Genomic DNA, 26,253 nt, shown 5'->3' on the forward strand with positions numbered 1-26,253 from the left:
TTTAATGATAATAATTACTTCTCCAGCAAAACTTTGATAGGTAGACTCTTCATCCAAAATCTTCAAGGTACAGATTGTACGACCTTCATCTGTTGATTGTTTATTTAGATGACTTCTATAATTTAGAAATTCTTACATATAGCTTCCATTTCTCTTGCTGCAGTGAAAGCTTCATAATTGTATTTTATCTCTTGGAGCATCAGTGTCTCTCTGGAAATATTATCTTTCTGTGGGTGGGTACAAACACATGTTTATGAGAACATCATCTGTAGCTGTCTGTGGAGGGGGGAGTGTGAGGTAGAGGAATAGATATATGTACAAATGCTGAGTGTTTTTGAGGATGGAGTAGGCTGCATGTGGATGAGTGTTTATTTGATCGAGTTAGCAAGAACTTGTATACACTGTAGATGCAGTAGGAAGCTGCCTACTTGTTATGATGTAGGGCAGAAAAATATGTTAAAGTTACCAGATTTAACAAAGAAGCTCCAAATCTCAGTGGTCTAAAGAGAGATAACTGTTTTTTGTTCATGTGGGTATTCAGAGTATTCGGAGGGTGACCATCTACATGGACATTCAGGAATCTACCTTCTTTTGTTTTGCAGCCCCTTTCCATGCTTCTCCCCACTCAGCCAGTGGATGGGGAAAGAGAATTTTACATAGGAGGGTTTTATGGGCCAGGCCTGGAAGTGACATATATCATATCTGTCCGTTTTTCCTTCACCATTACTCAGTCAGAAATCTTCATCTAATTGGAAGGGAGGCTGGAAATGGATTCTAGATGTATGACTGAGGTAAAAAGAAAAGAGTTTGGGCCGGGTGCAGTGGCTCACGCCTGTAATCCCAGCACTTTGGGAGGCCAAGGTGGGTGGATCATGAGGTCAAGAGATTGAGACCATCCTGGCCAACATGGTGAAACCCCGTCTCTACTAAAAATGCAAAAATTAACTAGGCATGGTGGTGTGCGCCTGTAGTCCCAGCTACTTGGGAGGCTGAGGCAGGAGAATTGCTTGAACCCGGGAGGTGGAGGTTGCAGTGAGCTGAGATCTCACCACTGCACTACAGCCTGGCGATAGAGTGAGACTCCATCTCAAAAAAAAAAAAAAAAAAAAAGAAAACAGTTTGGTAAACAACTAGCCAGTTTTTGCCATATTAAGTGGCAACAACCTCTATTCCCAAACTGCTCTGTTTATCCTACATAATTCTTTTAATTAGAGTCAGCCTTCCATTCCACAATTAGAGCTTTGGTTTTAGTTGAAAATATTCTCTAGGAAAAGGGAAAAATATGGTCCAATATTCATGCTGAAGTATAGCTTACTAAAGTCGGATCCTTTCTTAGGAGCAGGTGTATTCTCAGTACCACCTAGAGTACTGTGTAAATAAATGTTCGCTGAATAAATGAATAGATGAACAACCCCCCTCCCACCTCAATCTCCATTGTAGATCCTCTTCTTGTCCTAAGGGTCCTGGCTTGCTGGAGAATGCAGCAAGGGAAAAATGGCAGAGTAACATAGCCAGTTGAAGAGAGGGCTACGACAACTTCTAGTCTTCTGTGGAATGGAGGGGTTTATTGAGTAAGACTCAGAAAGTGGCTGGGTTCACAAGCTAGCAGTCCAGCAGGAAGAGGAAATCTCAGAGAGTGGCTCTAGTTTGGGCCAACTGGTACGGTAAGGGTGGTTGGAGTACATATGAAGAAGCAACTACACCAATAAACAGAATGGAGAACCCATGTAGATGCCTTGGGTCACTTAATGGGCCACATAAATGAATCCATCAGGTCCTGCTCAAGACGCCAGAGCTGATCTCAGGTAGCACCAGCCGTCTGATAAGCAGCTGTACCAGCCTGCTACAGATTGAGAAGAGGATGTCTCCCTTATGTGTTCACTGACCCTTTTGGACACAGGGTATGCTTGAGCTCTATGAAAGCTAAACCAAACCACAGGGAGAAGAAAAACTCTTGAAAAGGAGAAGGAAGCTGGTGAATGTGGTTAGATAGGTTCTAAAGACAGATTAATTTTAGAAATGACTGGATTATACTGAGTGCCCTGGGATGAGACAGAATATATTTTGGCTCTGGGCAGAGCAAAGAAGAAAATAGATAGGTAAAACATATAGACTCTTATGTTTGCACACATCTGCTGTATGGCAGTCTATTCATACTGGTTGCATGAATATATGTTACAATAAATAGCTGAATAAATTTTCATCAGGATAGAAGCTTCTTAAATTCTATCTACAAGGCTGATAATAGGAAGATGCATTAGTTTGTTCTCATGGTGCTAATAAAGACATACAGAAGACTGGATAATTTATAAAGGAAAGAGGTTTAATTGACTCACAGTTCCACATGGCTGGGGAGGCCTCACAATCATGGTGGAAGGCAAAGGAGGAAGAAAATCACGTCTTACATGGCAGCAGGCAGGAGAACTTGTGCAGGGGAACTCCCACTTATAAAACCATCAGATCATGTGAGACTTATTTACTACCATGAGAACAGTATGGGGGAAACCACCCCCATGATTCAATTATCTCCACCTGGCCATGCCCTTGACACTTGGGGGTTATCACAATTCAAGATGAGATTTGGGTGGAGACACAGCCAAAAGACATCAGAGGATTCTGGTTTTTGGAAACTACCACGAAAACAAAGTGTTTACTCTTCTGGGCCCTATCTGTCTTTATGTTACTTACTTCTTAGCTATTACCTTCGGCTACTGATGCAGCCCTAATCACCTCTCTGCATCTTCTGGGAGAGGTGTCCAGAGCTAAAAATAACACCTGACCTTTCCTCTTCCCATGCTGTATGCCCTCAGCCACCTTGGAATTGCCTGGGGAAAAAAGAGTTCTACCTCCAAGGCTGTGCACATACAGTTAGTCACAGTTCTTTCACCATTATTCCAGCAATGGCTTTGGGGAAACCCTTTAATAATTTGCAACAGAGGTAAATAATGTCACCAGTGCAGTAGCATTGTTAACCCAAAGCACAGTTTCCACAGAGCAAAGAACTTTATCAGTCCCAACGAAATTTAAATTCTAGACTCCTTTCTCTACCTCACGTTCCTCCTCCAGAAGCTGTCTTTTCTATCAAGATTCTCTATAGCACTAGCATACTCTAGCAGTTTGTAATTATAAGATAATAGAAACAATCATTAGTAACTTATAATTATCTTTTCTCCCAAAGTGTAAGATTCTTTAGCATGAATCGTCTTGCCAACAGATCATAATTCATCTTGATAACAGGTTTGATAGAATTACATGAGATATGAGTCTGGCTCATTAATGTTATTATTGTTTTTAAACTCTTGGCAGTGGTGCTTCTGAACTATTAATTAATCTTCATGACTGCTCTGTGAAATGGGTTAAATATAACTAAACTTATTCTACCAGAAGAGAGATTGGCAAACTGGTGATCTCCTCAATGAAATCTCTCTTCGTTACCAATGAATCTGGGAGTGGAAATGGAAATAGCTGAATCAAACTCATTTTTCCATAATGCTAGATAGATATGACTTTTATGTGCTGCTAGCATACACCCTCCAAAAAATCCTTTAACTATCCATAAGAATAATGAATAATTTGTAACAATTAACAAAAAATATGAGTTCGAAGACTTTTTTTTTAACCTGGTTTCTTATGAAATGCTCAAACTAAGTAAATCAGCACATATGGTTATTATGGCCCGTATTATGCTTCTCCTTTTCCCTTTCTCTGCCCTCAAATTACCATTGTTCCTTAGGGATTTACTATTCTGTTATCACTAGTGGGATTTATTTGATATCTTTCCCTTGAAGAGCGTGAGGGAATGTGGAGAAAAGTACGAAATCCATAGGACCTACATTTAATGTTTTTGTCACATGGAAATAGTGTAGCTTGATGGCATGTTCACGGGTTCAAATCCAAGGCCTGTCTAATTTGCTGTGCATCTTTGGGAAAGCTATGTGTCTTCTCTGGTTATTGTTTTCTTGTTCCTAAATGGGAAGCACCTTACCTCATTGATTATGGGAATATCAAGAGATAACGAATGTAGAGTGTCTGGCACCTTAATAGTGATCAATAATGGAGTACGTTATTAACATTATAATTCAGTGACTCAGCCGCAAAACTCTGAGAGAAGGGATGAAGGGGCCTGAATAGAAGGATGTGATATCAGGTGTATGCATTTAGAGATTTTCTTAACACAGAAGTCATTGTTGAGTAGCTCCTAATTTAATGCCAAAAAAATCCTCCTCTTAAACCAAAATAATGCTTGCTGCACAGTAGGTAGTACAAAATATTTTTTGCATGAGAACGAGAACAAGTGATTTCCAAAGATGAAAAAGGGGAAAAAACATAATACCAGTTGTTGTGTCCTCTATGGGACTCTTAGCTATCCAGATCTCATTTGGATACCAGTGATTCAAGAGCATAAGGAAAGAAGAAGGTTTGAGGTGTGAGATAGATGGGGGGAAAAGTAGAAATAGTAGGGACTGGAAAAAAAATCCATCTGCAGGAAAATACTATAATCATCTGATTATCCTTTACTGGTAAAGGATAAGGGGAAAGATGGCATTTTACTACAGGTCATTCTTCCATTTTTTAAAATGTTAGATTTTCTAGGTTTTATCCCTACTTCTTAAAATATAGAAATATGAAAGTACAAGAAATATTGTGCTAGAACTATAAGGCTATCCTTATTTAAAACCTTAAAAATTTCTTTCCGTTTCAAGTCATCAGATGAAAACAGTGTACTCCTAAAACAGAAACAATAAACTAATAAACCAGAAAGAACCCTGTATTTGTTTTATTGGAAACAAAATATCAGCTGATAACTTGAAGATATTGAATCTTACCTGTGTACATATACTGTGCATATGCAGGATGAGTTTTTGTGAAAGCATCTTTTACTTTTTCTATTTTATCAGCTCTTATTTTTGTCGCAAATGGTGTGTACATAACCGAGAAAGATTCAGCTCTGGTGATGGCTTCCTCAATCATGGCCTAAGAGGAAACAAACAACCCATTTGGCATCAATAACAATACATGACTTTTTAAGAATGTAAAAAATATAATTACCTTTATGGATGACTTAAAAATCTATATACTGTACTGCAAAGATAACATATTTTGGTCTTGAATATTCATTAGAACAAAATTTTAATTAGTTCTGGAAATACTATTTCATATTAAGAAAACCAATTAAATGAAGAAAGTTTGTAAACAGGCACCTCTAAACTGAGCTTGTTTTAAGATAAAAATATAAATTCTATTTCCTAAGGTGTCATGTTTTACTTGATTTTAAAAGTCAAATTCTTGAGTCTGACATTATAATTAACTTACTCTTGAGCAGACATTGGTGAGCAATTTGTATATGGAGAGATTTGTTTTAAAAACTAAAATATCTAAAGTATATTCTGTAAATAACATGGCAAACTAGACAGACGGTATTTTTTGTCTTCTTTTTCCAATACCTGGGAAAGCCTTTTGGAATTAAAAAAAAATCCTTCCTCAATTTCCTCCCAGAAAAGCTTCCCTTCCCTCCAGATCACAAGAGCTGTTTAAGGTGGCTTTGGCTATTTAAGAATTTCTTTACATTATTTTTGCTCATGTACCATTCTTGATAAAGCCCTGCCATCATCCTCAGCTTCCTGTTTTAAATAGGTCCATTACTATTTGTAACAGACCTAAAAGAAAGTTATGTGAAGTTTTAAGAGGAACTTACTCCTTTCCTACAACTTTTCCTTCTAATGAGGCTTGAACATTGAATAAAACGTGGAAGTGTCTATGGTTACCTCAGTTTTTTAATATGGCATAAAAGCATACTATAAAACAATCCATTTTTATTTATAGGAATGAAATTCTCCCAGACAACTAAGGTACCAACAAACAATATGGAAAAATAATAGATATAAGCTTTTCAACAGAGAAAAAACCATTTAACAAACAACAATTTACATTATTACCCTCACAGTATTTTGAAAACAAGTTTTCCATTGATAATAAAAACAACAGGGAGTGGATTTTAAACTGGGAAGTCTAAATAAACTTGTTCATTGCTTGCTTCATTTCTTAGTGACTTCAAATGCCTCTATGATCATCTACATTGCTTGTAAAAGAGCAGCTTTGCAATTATTTTCTGGATGCAAAGGGTCTTCCTTTCTCTGAGACTAGCTTAAAATTATGTAAAAATTAGTGGTGGACAAATTTCTGAATGAAATTCAACAAACTATTGGATAATTGAATGCTAGAACTTACATGGCCTTCAACATTGTCCTGTTCAAGTTCAAGGAACTGAATGGGGAACAGAAAATACATAGCGGTTCTTCCAAACCCAGAGCCGGCCCTCAGATGGAGTTAGTGATGGAGTGCATGGCAAATAAAGGAAGAGACCAGACAAGGAATTGCTGGATGTAGAGACCTGGATGCCAGCTTTGGAAGGCTAATGGGGATAATGCAGGCAGCAGGTCTGGGATTCAGAGTTGTGGATTAGGAACTCAAATAAGGTGTTTAGGCACCAAGTATTAGCCCTTCAGGAAAAATGAAGATATTTTATATTGAGGAGGAGGAATAATTCCTCCAGTTTGGTGCTTACCTGTGTTCACTGCTGGAACTGATCCTGGGATGGCCTGTCCAGACCATCAAGCACGTGGTTGCACATGCCTATGTGCAGTGATGTGCCAAGGAGGAAAGCTGCTTTAGACCTCAGTTCTAAGGTCATGGCTGACTTTACTGCCTTTGTAAGCTATTGGTGCCTGTATCAGTTTCCTAGGGTTGCTACAACAAAGTACCACCAACTGGGTGGCTTAAACAACAGAAATTTATTTTCTCACAGTTCTGGAGACTGGAAGTCCAAGACAGTGGTGTCAGCAGGTTTGGTTTCTTCTGAGGGTCTCTCTACTTGGCTTGTAGATGGCTGTCTTTCCCCATGTCTTCACATGGTCATTCCTCTGTGTGTGTGTGCACGCGCGCGTGTGTGTGTGTTCTAATTTCCTTTTTATAAGCGTGCAGTCATATTGGATTAGGGTTCACTCTAAAGCCCTCATTTTAATGTAATTACCTGTTTAAAGATTCTGTCTTCAACTGTGGCTGAGTGTGGGCTAATGGAATGCAGTCTAACTCTGAGGCACTAGGGGTTAGGACTTCAACAGATGAATTTTGGAGAGATACAGTTCAGCCCACAACAGTTCCTAACTCAGAAACAGCTTTCTGATGGTCTCTGAATATCTTGCTGAAGGGTATTTTACTTTAATTTCTGGATTAAAAAATTTAGCAAAGGTATCTAATCCTCCAGTTTGCTTCCAGAAAGATATTAGTGATATCCTAGTCAGGCTAGGATAGAAGAAAACGCTCTCTCCACCCCATTTCTTTTCCAACTGCTGGCAGCTTAACTGACTGCTGGCAGGGTAGCTTGGCGAAGCCATCTCACAGTGGGGATGGTAAGACTCGTGCCCAAGAACCTACACCAGCTTTTAAAAAAGTGGCAGAAGTGTAGGTTTTCATGTGGCAGCTTGATCTGCTCATTGAAGGATCTGTACTCTTGGCTTAATGCTCAAGGCATTGCCTTCCGGCCTTAACAGGGCTCTCACTCAGGAGGGTATGCGCTGGAGAGCAGCCTCCCTCTCTCCCCACTGAGAACCAATAGAGATGGGTTCTTCCATGGATTCTGCTCTCCAACCTGAAGACGATGGGTAAGGAAGTGGGTGAGTAAATAGAGAGAGTATGTAATTTACAAATAGAAATTGTATTCTCCATGGAGATGCTTTCTTAAAGGAAATTATTATAGCCCCAGGAAGAAATAGTACAACATAGAGTAGAAATGAGAATACAGATGACCCTTGCACCAGATCCTGAAACATCCTTTTGTGTTTTAATGTACTAATATTTTTTATTCTTCTAGAGACAGACAATCTTGAGGCTTTGAGCCTGTCCTACATTGCTGTTGTAAAGAAATAGAGTAATATAACATATATATATATATATATATATATTTAGCATTATTGGTATTGAATGGCGTTATTGAATAACTAGTGAAATCTAGAAAAAACTTAGCCTTTGTATTCAATTAAAATAGTAGGATTTTTTTTTGACTGTTTTGGTTTAGATACCAAAAGATTAAATTTTCACTTTGTGATGATAATAATTTGGCAATTTAGAGTTGGACTTGTCTTTTTAAAGAGTCTAATATGTGTAAATTAAAAATTATACTTAAGGACTTTAAAAACTAGAATGATTTGATATAATCTTAGACATTAAAATATAAAAGATAGATTTAAATTTACTTTTTATAATAAAAGATTTTCCTTGATTTTGCGAATAAAGGAGACCAGACAAGGAAATGCTGGTTGTAAAAAATAAGCTATACTAAAAATGGAAGCAGATTTCAAATGATACTTCTTAATTTGACATAAATATTCTGTAATTGAATCATTCTTTCTGGACCTGTGAACTTCTCTGATGCCAGTAAATGTTGCACGTGTGCAGAAAATGGAGAAAACAATCAGTCCTTGTGCCCTGTTGTTAAATGTACATTGCTGTTAATTATGCTTTCTCTGCTGTTACTCAAAAATAAGCTTTGAAATTAAGTGTTTACCTTTGGGAGTTCTAATAACTCTCTTTTGTTACTCTCACATTTATCAAGTTGTAAAGCTCATAATTTAGTTACATAAGCCAAGAGTGTAAGTGGGCAGCTCATTTTCTCTACAAACAGTAACTTATAATAATTTCTCCTTGTACTGTAGCTAAGTAAAAAGAACCCCTTGCTACCTTAGAAATCAACTTGCCCAGGATGACTGTACAAAAGAGACCATGGGACAGCAAGGAGGAGAGATATTCCGTCAAGAGGAAAAGAAAAGCAATAAAAGTAGGGGGAAACATGACCAGCAAAAAAGAAACAAAATTCATCTCCCTCATCTAAACTCAAGAGGGCCAATTCTTCTTGGTAAAATTTTAAGAGCACTCAAGGTAGCCAGAATTAAGCTGGCAGAAACTATAAACTTCAAACATTTTTGGGATGATAGAATTATGTAACTTACTTTCTTTCTCTCTCTTTCTTTCTTTCTTTCTCTCTCTCCTTCCTTCCTCCCTCCCTCCCTCCCTCCCTCCCTTCCTTCTCTTTCTCTCTCTTCCCCCCTCCCTCTCTCTCTCTTTTTCTCTTTCTTTCTTTCTTTTTTCTTTCTCTTTCTTTCTTTCTTTCTTTTTCTCTCTCTTTCTTTCTTTCTTTCTTCCTTTCTTCTTTCCTTCCTTCCTTCCTTTCTCTTTCTTGTGGAGGAGTTGGGCAAATTGTAACTTTTGAACTATGTGCTTGGTGAAAGTGGTTTACTAAGAATCTTGTCACGTGAAATTAGAAAATGTGATGATGATTATTATAGATTATCATCAAATTATTCCTTTCTTGCTTCCAGTCTTAGAGTTGACTATAATCATAGTAAATTGATTTATTTAGAAGATTAGATCTGGAAGGAACCTTAGGAATCTTACAGCCCAACTTCTTGAGATTTGGAGAGGCTTAAGAGACTTTTCTAAGGGCTTTTCTTTCGAGATGGAGTTTTGCTCTGTAGCCCAGACTGGAGTGCAGTGGTGTGATCTCGGCTCACTGCAACCTCCCACTCTGGGGTTCAAGCTATTCTCCCAATGCAGCCTCCTGAGTAGCTGGGACTACAGGCGCCCACCACCATGCCCGGTGAATTTTTGTATTTTTAGTAGAGATGGGGTTTCACCATGTTAGTCAGGCTGGTCCTGAGCTCCTGACCTCAGGTGATCCTTCTGCTTCGGCTTCCCAAAGTACTGGATTACAGGCGTGAGCCACCATGGCCGGCCTTCTAAGGACTTATTAAATGACTTTAAAAAATTCTATAGAATTTAGAATTAGAGTCTCTAATATTATATTTCACTTTCTTTTTTGAAAATTATGACTTTACCTCGCAGGCACATAATAGGCATTTTCCAGACTCCCTTACAATGAATTGTGGCAGAATGTGGACCAATGGAATGGAGGCAGGAGAGACATTAACTTTCTTCAGGCCTGGCCCATGAAACCCTGCCTAGCATAATCCCCTATTTTCTTTTCCTGTCAGCTGCCTTAAGAAAGAGGACTCAGCCAGGCACGATCCTCACGCCTGTAATCCCAGCACTTTGGGAGGCCAAGGCAGGCAGATCATTTGAGGCCAGGAGTTCGAAACCAGCATGGCCAACATGGTGAAACCCTGTCTCAAATAAAAATATAAAAATTAGCCAGACATGGTGGTGAGCGCCTGTAATACCAGCTACTTGGGAGGCCGAGGCAGGAGAATTGCTTGAGCCCAGGAAGTGGAGGTTGCAGTGAGCAGAGATTAAGACCACTGCACTCCAGCCTGGGCAACAGAGCAAGACTCTGTCTCAAAAAAAAAAAAAAAAAAAAAAAAAGGACTCACAGGTGGGAAGGAAGATGGCACTACATAGTGGAAGCATTGTGGGTTCCCAAGTTGCTGATTAGAGTAGATCCAATCAGAAACATCCATGTTGGACTATGAGTGAGAAATCAAATTATTTTTCTATTGTTTTAAATTTCTGAAATTTGGGGTTGTTTGTTATAGTAGCCTACCCTAACATACCAATACTAATAAATAAAATTTGGAACTTGGAATCTCTCTCATAATCCCTTTTTATCTACTAATACTTGTGTATTATTTTGAAAAGTAAAGAAAAACATGGCATTTAAAGAGATGAAACAACAACCTTTCATTTAGCAGTGTGATAAATGCTTTTATATAGGCTATTTCCTTTAGTCCTCATAAAATCCATCTGGGCAGGTATTACTAGTGATTGAATATTACAGTTTTATTGTTTTATTTTCAGAGTTAACATTATTAAATTCAAAGGAAGCAGTACTATACTTGCAAGCTATAAATGATTGAGGTAGGTACCTTTAGTGTTTAATGGCTAATAAACCTCTTTGTTATTATATTAATAATAATGCAATTTTAAATGATGATAATAATTTTCTAGAAAATGGAAAAATAAAATTTTGTGAGCTACGTTTTTCAAATTCAATTTTTAAAATATACATAGTGGTTTAATTTGGAGGATTTCAATTTTCTTGAAATTTAGAATTGATTTTAAAAACAGATTTTCATAAATATGTTACCTTGAGACAACCCTATAAACACAATCACTGTGTCATTTATGTAATAGTCAAGATTTACATTTTTATGATGATTTTAGTATAATGGTGTGTCAGAATAGAATATGTAATAATTGATTGCTTGTCCCTGCTGCAATGATCAACATTTTGATGCTGAAATATTACCCTGGGTTTATGGAAGCTATTTTATGAAAGAACATTCGCTATAAGTTTCATTTTTTTCTTAATATAAAAGAATATTTGGCAGCTTTGCCATTACCTCTGTCAGCCCAGTGATGTGAAAGTTATAAATATTTCATGCAGTTTAGATAAAAATATTTAAATTTTACTTGCATTGTTTAGAAATCACTAAAAATTGCATAAACAGGTTACTTGTAGCAAGGGAAATGGACTTTTATATAGCTTTTTTGAATTCTGTACTTTGCGACCCTGTTTAAAAATAGTCATAATAAATATAATATTAAATTTAAAGTATTTAATTTAGTTTTGTAGTGTGTTACTGCTATATAATTTTAGAACATATGTATGTATATACACATGCATGTAATTGTGTAAATATATTATTTGAGCTACTGTCTACCATTCAGTGTGTTTAGGGTTAGAGTTTTCATTATATGTGATGCATCCATTAACTAAATAACTTCTGCACTTAATGCCTAAAATTTACCCTGCATTAATTTTTAATCATTTATATTTTATAGTAAAATATTATTTCCATGGTCCTTCAAGATACAACTGAGGACATGGAAAGGATCTAAAATATTATTTTATAATCACTAAACTTTATAACTAAGGAAACTAAAGCTTGATGAGTACTGGTGATTCTTCCGAGGTTACAAAATTAGAAATGAAAGCAAGATGAGAGCCCAAGTCCCCTAAGCCAATCTTTCTTCTACAGTGAGCAACATTTTATTCTTTTAATTAGATTATAAATTCTCGGAAGTATAAGATCAAGTTTTGATTCCCTTCTTCTTTTTTCATCACTATCTACTTCTGTCTCCACAGACAGCTAGAATTTGACTCTAGCACAAACAGAGAAACAAACAGACCACATCAAACCATAACCAGATCAAGATCCTCTTTATAACAATTCTAACACAAAATGGAATATTCATCACCCACACCTACTGGCCACAAGTAAGACTGTTTTGTCCACTGGCCCCTCATTAGATTTAGGACATGCTATCAGCTGGCATGCCAGTGTTGAAGAGAAACATTTACAAAAATTAGATGAATGGCTTTTTGATAGGGGGGCTTAAATAATAACATGCTTAGGTCAGTCTAGCTTATTTAATGGCAAAACATATATAACTTATAAATAGAACTTAAAGTATGTTCTTGTTCTACAGACCCTGAATAATTTTCTGCTTGCACATTAGAGAAATGCCAGCTGAAAGAAACTCAGAGTTACAAGTGTGGGTTTCAGCAGCCTCCATACTCTTTAGGATGCCACAGAGCTTTTATTCTTGATGACTTAAAATGAATCACCAAAAGGTATCACAGAAATAAATAGCTACATTACCTGCAATTAGTTCATAAGGACAACTGGGTATTACTAATGAGCTTTAGCCTCTGTGTTCAGTAGTAAATGTCAACACAGCTTGGGACCCTTTTTTGTCATTGTGCATTTCATCTCTATATTTCATTTAGTTGTATGAAGGTAGGTATTTCTTTTCCTAACTGTATGTTGTTTTTTGATTGTATTTCTTGACCGTGGTTTTAAAGTGGGGTATGCCTTGCCAGTACACACAACTAATTAATGACAGGGTTGGGACAAAGACCTGGTGACTTGGTTCTCAAACTTGTACTGCTTTTTCTACTCAGAATTTGTTTTATCTTTTGGGCTATTATTTGAGATGACTTTGAGTGGAAAGATCAGGGATACCTCTGAAGAAGTGTATGTTGGAGAACAAATTAAAAAGATTTGAGGACGTTTCATCTGGAGACAAGATTTAGGTTTCAAGGACTAACTTTCTGTCATCAGGTAGCAACGTGTTCTCAGATTCTCTCTATGCAGACTTTATTTGGCTTACTGATAAACCTGGAAAACTCATTTATTTATCAAATGAGTCTTCACCTGTGCATTGGCGAAGTGTTGTAGATAAACTATTCTGTTAGTTTGCTAAAACAATGCTGGAAAGCAAGCATTATTACTCCATTTTATAGTTGAGGAAAACTTAGTCTGTAAAGAGCTTCTACAACATGGTGAATTTCACACAGCTACTTCATGACAGAGATGGGATTCAAATCAGTTACATCTTAGGGCCTCTTCCTCTGAGCCATTATGCTATGCTGACTTGTAAATGATGTTTACAGCCCTGTCCAGCACTAAGATAGGATTCCAAATATATGAAAGGTTCTTGCACAGAGCTTCAGAGGGCAGAAGTGGAATCTTTAGCAGGAAACAGAGGCTTCTAAGAAGGGAATTGTTCATCTTGGAAGCTCATAGCTCATGACCTTGGTGGTGTGCAGATCAAGAGAAATGAGTGTATCTGGAATCTAATAAGAGGGATGACTGTGCTATGGAAATATTACTCACAGTTTGTTCTGGTCTTCTCTTGCCTCCCTGTAATTTCTTTTCTTACATAAGTTTCAGCTTTGCCTGGCAATCAGACACCTTTTATTTTTCTTTATTATTTATTATTATTTTTTTTGAGATGGAGTCTCGCTCTGTCACCAGGCTGGAGGGCAATGGCACGATCTTGGCTCACTGCAACCCCCACCTCCTGGGTTCAAGCGATTTTCTAATTTTTGTATTTTTAGTAGAGATGGGGTTTCACCATGTTGGCCAGGATGGTCTCGATCTCTTGACCTTGTGATCCGCCCGCCTAGGCCTCCCAAAGTGTTGGGATTACAGGCGTGAGCCACTGCGCCCGGCCTTTTCTTTATTATTTCTTTAATTTGTCTGCAATTAATGTCTTCCAGGTTGTGGCCTCTCCCAGAAGACTTTATATTTTAAAAAGAACAGATCACAGGAGGATAATTTTATGGGGCAGGTGGCCTCCTATACATGACTTCCCATGCTTTCATCCTAACATCAAAATGTCTCAGAGGGGAAATAATTGCACCTGTGAGAAATGCAATGGACTTGTCAAAATACATGTATAATATATAGATCCACATACATTATATACATATATATGTTTCCATGTGCTTTGTGACAAGAAAAAAATCACAACTTCACGTAATATTAAATGAAATGAGATAAAGTACTAACTTCAAGAGACCTGCCACTATACTTCCAAGTTATCTGTCCAGTCTCTGGTTACATCTCTGATTTGCATCTTATATGAACGTTACAGCAGGCCAACCTCCACCTGATGAAGAATAAATAATAAATGAAGTGAAGGCTTGCCAGCTAAATATGATATTTTCCATCCCTTTATGTTTGGGCTTGAAATAATCCTCCTGAGGTTTTCTGGAAGTTATTGTTCCTCATAGGTTGTTGGTTCCTGGTGTAGGCTGCACTATATATATATAATAGCACCTATGCTTTCTTGAATAAAAATAGGTTAGCTTAACAGTTACTTTATAATCCTGAGAAAAACGAAATCATGCCACATGTTAAAGGCTGACATTTGAAATGCCAAGGTCTCATTATTTGGAAGGGAGAAAATTATCATGAAAAAGAGAATGATTCAGCCCAGGTACAGATAAGTAGGCAGTCTTCAAAAATTAGCAAAGAAAATACAATCATATGAATTCAAGAAAAGAGGAGAATTTATTTTAATTGGTGTGCAATACCACCAAAATGATGGCTGAGTATAAATAAAAACATTAAAAGCTTTGAGCTTTGCAGATTATCTTATACCTGAGTGAACACAGCTTAAAAAAATTTCATGATTTCATGGAATAGTTATTACACATCTCCAACTGCTAAAAAAAGTGACCTCAATTTCTCTGCAAGCTTGTAAATCAATAACCCATAAAAATCTATGGAAAATAGAAAAGATAACCATAAAACCCTCTAAATTTGGTTTTGCTCATAACAAGTTTTGATTTTCAGATGCAGACAAACACAAAGAAGGAGTCAACATGTTTGTAAATTTAGACTGGAAGGCAAAGTCTCTATGAAAATAAAATAACCTCATGGAAACCATGCAGAATAGCCACAGGCCTCCTGGGAATCAAATATCTAGACCTAAATTTGTTAAAGTAAAGAAAGGCCTGAATTGCTTTACATCTCTAAGCCCATATCTTTCTCAAATGAGAGAAAATGAAAAGAAATTTGGAGGTTAGTTTTTTTCCTCCCATAGAAACCATCAGAAACCCAAAAGCTTTTTAGGAGGCAAAAAAAGTAAAGAAAAAGCTGCATTTAAATGATGTGGGCTTCTGCTGTCACCTACTAATAATACTGAAAAACCAAACCAGGAATATTTTGAAAAAATAGACATTTCTGAAGAAGATACAAAATAAACGTTATTCAGGGGTCACTGAGGATTAATTGTCTTGCTTTTTATGATGCCTGAATTTTTTAGTTTATTTATATGTTATTTTCATAGTGATGGGAGTCTCATTATGTTGCCCAGGCTGGAGTGCAGTGGCTATTCATGGGTGTGGTTACAGCCTACTATAGCTCAGAGATCCCCAACCGGGCCACAAAGCAGGAGGTGAGTGGCGGGCCAGTAAGAAGCTTTATCTGTATTTACAGCTGCTCCTCATTGCTGGCATTACCGCCTGAGCTCCACCTGCAGTCAGATCAACAGTGGCATTAGATTCTCATAGGAGCACGAACCCTATTGTGAACTGCTCAGGCGAGGGATCTAGTTTATGTGCTTCTTATGAGAATCTAATGCCTGATGATCTGTCACTGTTTCCCATCATCCCCTGATGGGACTGTATAGTTGCAGGGAAACAAGCTCAGGGCTCCCACTAATCCTACATTATGGTGAGTTGTATAATTATTTCATTATGTATCACAATATAATAGTAATGAAAATAAAGTGCACAATAAGTGTTATGTGCTTGAATCATCTTGAAACCATCCCCCCACCCTGGTTTATGGAAAAACTGTCTTTCACAAAACCGGTCCCTGGTACCAAAAAGGTTGGGGACCACTGCAATAGCTTTTAACTATTCCTGGACTCAAATGATTCTCCTGCCTCAGCCTCCTGAGAAGCAGGGACTGTATCAGCTCTGTTGCCTGAATTTTCTAACAAGCCTTAATTATCAACATGCAGAGAAGGCTGATGTGCAAGTGAAGCACGCTGCCCCTTGCAGGGCATATTCTGAGGCACTGGCAAGGATAGTGCCCTCAAATTCTCGTATGATCTGGATGCCTGACATTGTGTTGGTAGCAGGGGACTAAGCCATTTATTTCTCACTGAGAGTTGGGGCTTCAAAGGCAAAAAACCTCCAGAGAGGTGGCACTGTGGCTGAAATTCACACTGAGGCAAAGCAATTGAATGCTCAACTCATTTTAGAAAAGAACTGCCTATTGGCATGTACATGTTGGGTTGAAGTGGGGATAGCGTGAGGAGAAGAGAGGAATGGGGTAGTAAAAAGCAACCTTACCTACTTGACAGTCCGGCTAAATCAATGTCACTATATCTATCTATATATCTATCTATCTATCTATCTATATATATATATATATATAGTAAAATCTACACATTAATTTATATATGTGTATGGTTCAGGTTCTTGCCTCTCTCCCCCCTTTCTTCCCTTTCTTTCTAATGCCTGCAGCACTCACAGAACATCAACAGAAGAACTACACAAAACTATACAACCAGCAAATAATGTCACGGTCACTATCTCCTTCATGGGAACACTCAACCTTGGATCAAATACATGCCTCAATTACATCTTTCATTTAAAAGTGAACCTCTCCTACTGGCATACTACCTCAAATAGCATCAAAGCAAAATGAAACACAGGCAGCATTTAACAACGCTGGTAACCATGGAAACATATCATTAAAGAATATATAAACAGGAATGAATAATTAGATGAGAAATTTATGTCTACATTTATCTTTTTGCAAGACCCAGGAAAGGAAGCTCTCTTTTACCTCTCACCTGAATTTGGATACTTCCTCTTTAGTCTGTCTTCTAATTGAAAAATATGAGAATTCATAAACTGGGAATTTTAATATTGTCTAGCTCAGTAGACAAATTTCTTTGTAGGCAAGAGACTAAAGAATATTGCATGCCCATTGTTGTCTAGATATGACACTTAAGCAGCCAAGAGGTTTGCTTCAGGGATGTGAAGTACACAGGAAAATCTGACTTACATCATGGGGAGAAAGGGACAGCAATTATTAACTGTTAACAATGGAAAACATAAGTTGCCTAATCTACTGGGAGGTAATCTAATAGTGGGAAGATGGAGGGGAGAATCTGGGTCTTATAAATTATTTAAATTGCATTGTCAGGTAGGCAGGATCACCTGTGCAGGTCATCCAATGTCATACCTTTGCACATAGGGCAGTCCCAGATAAACTCTATGGTGGGCTAAGTTGGTCACTAACTTAAAAATTGGAAATAGCTTTTGAGACATATGCCTGGGGTTGTGCATCAGAATCACCTGGTTGAAGGGGGACAATAGAAAAATACAGTTTTTAGTATCCCACTCAACTCTAGGAATCTAATATTTTAAATGCTTTTCTAAGTGACTCTGATGCAGTTGGTTACTAGACTGGTGTTTAAGAGCCACTAACCTAGGCCAACTTCCTTATTGGAAGGCCAACAGAAGCAGAAATGAAGACCTAGAGCAATTTTGGTAGATTGAGTTGTGGGTCTCAATTTTTCCCCTCCTTGTTGCAACGTCATCTCCACCCCTTTGTCTTGGCTTTGTAGTGGGCAGAAGAATCTACCCTTTGCTCTTGGGCTTGATCGTGTGGCTTGCTTTGGCTAATAGAATGTTAGAAACGATGGTATGAGCAGTGGCTTAAAATGTGCTTATATGGTTTGGCTTTCTCTCTTGGAATCCTGCATTTTGCCATAAAAAGAACCTGCATCAGGTAATCATTGGACGAAGGAGAGCGAAAGATCCGTGAAATACACTTGGACCTCTCTGCAGCTTGGAGGTAAGCCAAGCCCAGTCGAGATTACCCTCAACTAGTCAAATTTGAGCCAACATATTTATTTGGTAAGCCACTGAGTTTTAGAGTGGTTTGTTACACAGTATTATTGCAGCAGTAGCTGGCTAATAAAAAATTGCATTATTTATTAAAAATTGAGTCAGCTTTGGAACTAGAAGTTAAATTTCCTGAATCTCAGGCCCAACCTTTTTCTCCTGCTCCGTGATGCCTATTTTCCTTTGCTTCCTTTCCTTGACAGAATTAAGCACAGATGTCCATTGTCTTCAAAAGGTACTTCTAGTTGGCCTACATTTCCTATATTTCTGTCAAATTTTCTCATTAGACCTTACCTTTCCCTATATCTTATTCTTATAGAATTCTGCTTTCACCTTTCAAAGAAGACTAAGAAAGCTCAAATAAACTAATTTTTACAATTCTATTCAGAGGTAACAATGTACTTAGTTAAACACTTCTAGATAAAATTTCTTCTGCATATGACCTAGGGCTGACTGGAGACTCAATGCCAAATGATAAGAATTTAAGTAGGATACATAGGAATTGATGGGGAAAATATTTTTGGGTGAATGTCTTTAGTGCTTCTCAAATTACATCTAATCTAAATACTATAGAGCCTGGGCTGCTTTCAGACATTCCTCATGCAAATAATTTAGAAACTCTCTGCCTGACAGGGCCAAATAAATAAATACACTACAAATATAGGCCACTAAGAGAAATGTTCAGATGGTATTGCTATTTTGTTCCTTTCTGTGGAAAAATTTTTCACATGGAAGCAAATCTTCAGAGAAAACACATTTCTCCAGAAAATGTAGGTGTTTTGTTAAAGATAAAAAATACTTTTCAGTTCCTTGACCTTACTTTGCCTGTAATTTCATGTTGAAGATTTTATATTTATTTGGGGTTAGCATACATTTTTATCAGGTAATGAGTAATATTGGAATGATTTTGCACTATCAAGAAGAAAAACAAAGAATAGAAGAGAAAAAAGTCATCATTATTAGTATAAGTAATCAAGTCATGTTCAGTGTTAATTTATTGTACATGATCCTCTGGTCTGTTTAGAGAAATCTATTCACTTGCTGCTCCCTTGATTGTCATGTTTGAAAGAAGCAGTTAGGAGGCTAAGAACTTGGAACTTCCATGAAAACACCTCTGAGCACAGAAATTAATGAGCCTAAAAGATCTATTGGAAACCTGCAACTTTCTTCAAAAATTCTATTGATCCCAAACTCAACTGAAGCACAAAAGTTGTTTACAATTGTGAACTTGGAACACATGCGCACATACCTAGCAAAATGTTCATTGGATTCATAATCACTGGTTTTTAAAATTGTAAAACAACTAGGCCAAAATATTCTCATGTCAAATGTTATTGGTCTGAGCTTCATGTCAAACCAATATTTAATTTGATTGATTGATTTAACAAATCTGTATCAAGCTGCTTTTTGCAATGCATTTTGATGGCGGTGCATTTTGAAAGCAGATTAACTAGAGGTGGTATACAATTTAAGTACCTTATAGTCTGTAGCTTTTCCTGGTAAATAGTTTGCGCTAGAATATATGCTCCTTGAAGACAGGCAATGTCTATTTTGTTCACTCCTGTATCTCCAACATGTAGCACAGTGCCTTACATACAGTCACTAAATAAATATTTGTTGAATGAGTGTGAATGACAAATACAATTTGAGCGTAAATAATAAAGGTATCCACTAACTTAAGAAGACTCTGGACACTATTGCAAAGGTTTCAAGCTTGAATGACCATGGTGCAGTTTATGGAGTCACTCATGACAATAACATTGTGGGTGCTATTTTTTGCTTTGAGTGTTAGAAGCAGTAAATGCCTCCTGGTAGGCCTAATAGCAAAAAGAAAAGGGGTTGTTGCAATAGTGACAATCATGTAAAGAGAAGGAGTTGTAAAAGAGTCTTAGCCTGTGGTCTGTGAACCCTGAAGTCCATAGAAAGGCGTTAGGGGCCCACAAACTATGGGCCGTCTTTGAGCATGTGGCTGTGGAAAATCTTTTTTGTCTCTCAGTTCAGCCAGCTCCCAGTTTTGTCCCTTGAGAGTAGGACTAATCACACCAAAGAGATATTTCTTTTTGGTAAGCTGCCTTTGGAAACCATATAGGCCATTGATAGCTTTGAGATGGGAAACATTTCAATGCCAAGTGCAACTTGAATTGGATGGGAAGTCTTGGTGTTCTCTGCACAGATGGAAGACCTGTGAAGCTGGCACTGCCTCAGCCTCTGCTGCTTCACTGAAGAAAGATGCTCCACATGTCATGCTTTCTACACGGGCCTGTGTTGGTGTCAACAGCTCTTCCAACAATCTCAAAAGAGGTCTTTCTACTGCTGTGAAAGTCTTCAGCTTATTTGGAGCCAAGAGCTTGAATTAGTGCCTTTTCAGTAGATCTTTGTCAAGATACAAGAGCACACCATGAGGTTCTTTCCTTTTAGAGAAGTTTGTTGACAATCCAGAGAAGAGATTTAGATGTGATTTAGTTTGGTTAATTCTTTACAATTTTTTTAAGAGAAAAGAAAACTCCTTCTTAGAATAATTTGATGGTGAGAAATTCCAGGACTAGCTTTGTAATGGCTGATACCTTAGGCACATAAATTAAACAAATCTTTTGATTGAAAATGCTGAAGTTACTATTAGAGATCCTGCTGAAAAACTATAAGCTTTTTTTTTGGCCAAGCAGCTACTCTAAATGAGGTGACCGAAGTCAAATAACAATAGGGATTTTCCAACACTGAAGGTGAGACTGACGAAGACTTGAGAGTTTTTGGGGACAAAAATGTACAGACACTTGTCAAGTGGCTTATCTCTTATGAAGGTCACTTTTTGTTCAGACAGCCTTAAAATGGAAACAAATTGCTGACATAGATAGCGTTGATGATATAAGCCTAACAAAGATGACCTCATTTACTTGAGGACAAAGGAAATGACGTATTATAAATTTTAGTTGAAAATTTTGGTAATTGTTGATTCATGCTGACCCATCTGAGATATTGTGTAGTATTGGAGCTCTAACTCCATTTGCTAGTAGAGACTTTGTGAATCAGGATTTTACCTGTTATTGACATTAAAATGTAATGTTGAAATTGATGCAATATGAAATATTTCAATTCCTTGATCTAGAAAAGCTACAAAAGACTTTTCACAAGAGTGAGAAAACCATAATTTTCTGTAAATGCTGTTCTGGTATTCTGACTGTGTATAGGAGATCAATTTCCAATCCAATCAGATAAAAAGTAAGCATATATTTCGTGTGTGTGTGTGTTTATGACTATTGTTCTAGGTGGATGCTTGTAAATGAATTAGATTCTCAGAGGGGTCTATAGCTCAAAAACATAAAAATAAAGAAAAAAAGAACCATTAAGGTAGGGGATGAGCTGATCAGGCAGCATGCCCCTGTTTAGTGGGGTTCCTCTGCACTTGTTTTGTGGGAGTTCTGTGATACAATTAGCTGTTACCTTTTCTCACTTCACTTTGCTGAGCACCGCAGACCAGGGTTGGCTCTGTTATTCACATTACATGAGTTAAAGACACACACATGAAAACTTTTGTGCCTCAGAATGTGGCTGAAAGTGAATGCAGCAGGACAGGACAGGGGAGTGGAAGATGGAGGAAGCTTGCTTGCTTGTTTTCCTCATGTTATTAAAACTAGCCCTGGATGTAAGGAGCAGGGAGAGGTGGACTAGATTTTAATATAAAGTTCTTGTAATAAAATTAGTGTAGGACCAATATATAAATACTATAGGGCAGCTGTTTCAAAAATAGCTTAGTCTAAGCCCGACTTGGTACTTTCTATTTTGCTAATTACTTCAGGATTGTGGTGAGGTCTCCAGGTGTTCTCAAGGAGAATGGCTGATTACACATGCCTGGATGTCGGGTTGCAGAGGCATTGTGTGCAAGTACAGTCATGACAAGTTATTTTCAACCCTCTCTAGCTCTGAAGAGGTGACACTATTATAGAATAACATGTGCAAACACTTATTCAAAGTGATATATCCCAGTGTGAGCTGTCATATAGTATAGTGCTTTATGCCTTTCTTTTCCTTGCTGGGTTGATGATATGAAAAATGTTCCTAATGCAATTGAAAGGTTCTTGAGTTCACCAAAGCAAAGGTCCATTCTTTTGCATCTGAGAGTTTGTAAGTCAACCATGTATAAGAGTAAATATAGACGTGTTCTCAAATTTTTACATTCTGAAATTTTCCATTTCCTGTTAAGAAGAATAACCAACTAAAATGGTATGGATTTTATATGGTTGAAAAGGAAGATATACAGTATAGTAACTTCTGGCAAAGGTGGTGAAAATAGTGTCTATCTATTTAACCTTAATGGATGCCTATAAAAGTGCATGAAAATACAGTCTCTAGTCTGTGATGTTTGGGGACATTCTTGAAGTCATCAGTGAAATTGCTAGGGTGGATTGGGTAGTGGGGCATATATATCTTTAAAGATGGCATAGACTTGGCACTCTCTGGCAGGGTTTAAAAACCCCCTTCTGATTTAGGACAGAACAAGGTTTAGGGATTCGAATGTATACATTTGAATCAAGATCAAGGAGAAGCTGGTTAGCAGCAGGAAGTATATAATGGGTGAGTGAATGGTTTGGTGTGCTGATGTTGGGGCTTGATAGAGGGTGTTAATTTATAGAATTTATCTGCAGGAAGTGATTTCTAATTATGTTGCTTCTTTTTCCCTCAAAATTGGTGACATCATTTTGGATATGCCTAAGATTTTGGGTAAGATTTTAGTGCTAAAATGGGCTTTAAGAATAAACCTTCTCAAACACTTTATTCTAGCCATCCTCACTTTCCAGTTGAAGCTCTGCTAGAGACTAACTTGCCCTAAGTTCAATATCTAGTTAGTATTAGAACTTATGCCAAATCAGACCTGACTTCTAGACAAGAGCTCTTTTCCTTTATGCCAGGTTACATCCAATCAAGAAACAGGGAATACAAAAAGAACTATTTTTTTATCTTTTATTAATGCATAATAGTAAAATATTCATTTTATTTCTTTTTATATCACAAACATGCATGCATTTGGTAAGTGGAGATTATTTTCTTAGTCTGAGGTAAATAAAATAGGGATATTAATGCTCTCTGAAAGCTAAAGGAAACAGAAAAATTTTTTCGCATCAGATGGATAATGTGCTGACATAACAAGATTGGACGGAGGCATGTCTCGCACGTGAGCGTAAAAACACAGTTATCACGCTTGTGAACCACAACATGGTCAGACAAAATTTTTATTTACAAAACTTCCAAGGTCTTACTTTGTCTTAGGTTATGCTGACATTGGATCTATTATTTTCTTAGTTCAATGTAGAAAACAGGATAGGTACTCATATACATTTGTTTAATGAATAATTAAATTAAGTCAAGCATTCGCTGGGGACCTAGTATATGCCAGGCCTGCTGAATATTTTCCAATCCTCAAGATTCACAACTCCTTTCCCACCTCTCTTAAATCCTTTATAAAAGCCTCTGAAATCCTTATAAAAAAGTCCTCTTTGTATAGCCATAGCCCATATTATTTGCTTATTTTTCCCATCTGGCATTTTTAAACGACTATTTAGTTACATGTTCATCAGCCATTACTGCTGTTTGTATGTTCCAGATTCTCTTAGGAAGGTCTTAAAATTATCAGAGAAGTAATAGGTTGTTTTGGGTTTAAAGGTTTGTCTACCTGGAGATCAACATTTGTTTTTTCATTTTAAAATAATCACAGAACTGAAGTATAATGGGACTAATTTAAATTTTTTTTAATAGAAGGTAAATTGATCTCCAGATAGAACCATGTGCGTTGCTGGAAATTGTGTATGATAAACCTGACACTTTAATATCTAACAAAGATAACATATAATATAGAGAGACAAAAAACTAGGGTCCAAGACATGGTAGTGAAAATGTGGGGGGAAAAAAAAACAGGAAGCTTCAGAAGGCTGTTGATGATTATTTCTTACTTTACAGTTAGTGGCTTAGAACATCTTATTCTGGTTGGTTCAAAAGGTTCGTATTCAATTAAATTAAAACATCTTGAAATACAAGGAAAAAGCTCCACACAGTCTGGAGAAGAGAAAACATGGAGGAGAAAGTTGGCTTTTGTAGTTGATTTTCAAATATTTATAACAATTTCATTGGAAATGGGTTTCATGTGGTTCATGTGGACTCATCAGAAACAATGGGATGGAAGTTTTAAGGGAGTAGAAATTCACTTTAGATGAGGAAAACAGTTTAACAGTTAGCAAACTGGATGTTCTTTTTGTGGGGGTTAAGTGAGCTCTTCATTTTGGATATATGTCAGCAGAAACTTATTGACAGCTTGTTGGGGGAGGGTAAAGCAAGAACAGATTCATGTCTTATAAATGAGATTGAACTAATAAATCCAAAATTCTTCTTATACGTTTAAGAAATTATGAATTTCTTCTTGGCATCTGATTGACCTTTGGTATGACTTCTTGCTGCCATTTTGAATAATAAATGAGAAACAAGATCTGCAATTTGATATTGGTTAAGTGTTTCAAATAGTAAATAGTAAACAAATACATCTGATCTTTGCATTTTTCCTTTATTATGTAATTAATATTACTTCTAGCATCTGTTTTTACAGGCTGTAGATCAATAAGAATCTATGAAAATACAATGTTCATATTTTAAATAATCCTAATATTATAGTAGCACGCCTGGAAAAGTAGTTCCTGGGATCTCTAAAATTTATATTGAGTTGTAAAACTGAAGTATGGGCCATGGGTTAACAACCTTGAATTTTGCCCCTAGAATTAGTCTTAGAAAATCTACTTCGTTATGAATACATCATTATTCAGTACCTTCTTTCTGATTGATATGCCCAGAGCTACCTTTTTCTTCAGTCTTTTAAGCACCAATCTTTCATTTTGGCTCTAAAAATGAGATGGGTTTCTCCTCCCTAGTTGGGACATCAATTTTTACCTGCCAATACAGTTTGATGAGCTTGCTTATGCTCTGTTCCCTTCCTCCACCAAGCCAGAACATGTAGTCAGCAATCATGGCACTCCTAAGAACAAGGACAGATTAAAAAAAAAAAACAAAAACAAATGTATAGGACAGAAGGAAAACCATAACAGGCACTATATACGAATACTGAGGAAGATTATTTTTAATGTATAAATTTGTCTAGACTAACATTAAGCAAAACACAAAGCACATTTTAGAATGTTGAAAGTCGGGATTTTTTTGGGGAGGTAGATAAACCAAAACTATAAAAGAGAAGCAATAAGCTATTTGTCTTCTAGGTGCTTTTTAAATTTGTACAGTATAAGAATATTTAAAGATTATGAGAGAATGTTTTGTTTTGGTTGGCCTATATTAAGCTTCAAAGCCCTTACAGAGTGACACAGATTTTAGGAACTTTTAGCTCTTCAAACCTAGCATAGCATATATAGCTAACTATTAGATTGGTATTTAAGCATATCTCAGACTTTACCTGAGTTAAGTATTATTCACCTCTTATTAGTCTCCTGAAAACAGAAAATAAAAAAATCTCCAATTCAAGGAAGAATCCTCTCCCCGCAGATTTTTGTGTAATTGAATTGATTTTAATGTCTAGTGTGTAGACTTGCTGCATTAATCTTATTAAGTTGAGGGGATATTAAAAACTATTGTGCAATGGATATTAATTCATTACTTAGTACCCTTTGGAAAAACAGTTTACTTTTATGACTATTTCTCTGCTAGGTCTCTCTATTTCTTTCTCCAGAGATTCCAAATCCAATTAAATGTGACTAGAAGTAATTCCAAATTGTCACGTTAGCCAATTAAACATATAATAATCCTGTGTACCTAATCACTAGTACCAAAAGTTTATTTACTTAAGTAGAGCTATGACTGTGTACCCCTGAATGTTTTTCTTATCTTTGCCTGCAGATATGTGTAGTTTCTTGACATCATTGTAAATTGAATTAGAAAATTTCCTTTTCTAAATACAAGTTGTATAAGTCATAGCAGTTATAAACTTACTCTGTTGAAATAATTTAAATGTTTAGATTCTTCTTCAGGACAGACAAAAATTAGGACTCTAAAAAATCAATGGTGGAAACAAATACCACCAACTGGAGGATTATTCA

The 26,253-nt window shown here is 36.8% G+C and overlaps 1 protein-coding gene and 1 non-coding gene across 2 annotated transcripts in view; both read right to left on the reverse strand.

The window, feature by feature from the left end:
- The window catches only part of SPATA16 (spermatogenesis associated 16), a 212,957-nt gene that overhangs the window by 62,457 nt on the left and 124,247 nt on the right, over positions 1-26,253 (reverse strand). The window contains exons 5-6 of the mRNA XM_055110879.1: positions 25,100-25,184; positions 4,827-4,974 (exon numbers count right to left, since the gene is read on the reverse strand). Of these exons, the coding sequence (XP_054966854.1) occupies positions 4,827-4,974; positions 25,100-25,184 (233 nt within the window). The remainder of the gene's footprint in view (positions 1-4,826; positions 4,975-25,099; positions 25,185-26,253) is intronic.
- On the reverse strand, positions 23,285-23,385 carry LOC112439503 (small nucleolar RNA U13). Its single transcript, XR_003027777.1, has one exon. It is a non-coding gene; the product is annotated as a small nucleolar RNA U13 (small nucleolar RNA).

Source organism: Pan paniscus, chromosome 2 (genome assembly GCF_029289425.2).
Source record: "Pan paniscus chromosome 2, NHGRI_mPanPan1-v2.0_pri, whole genome shotgun sequence".
Taxonomy (NCBI): domain Eukaryota; kingdom Metazoa; phylum Chordata; class Mammalia; order Primates; family Hominidae; genus Pan; species Pan paniscus.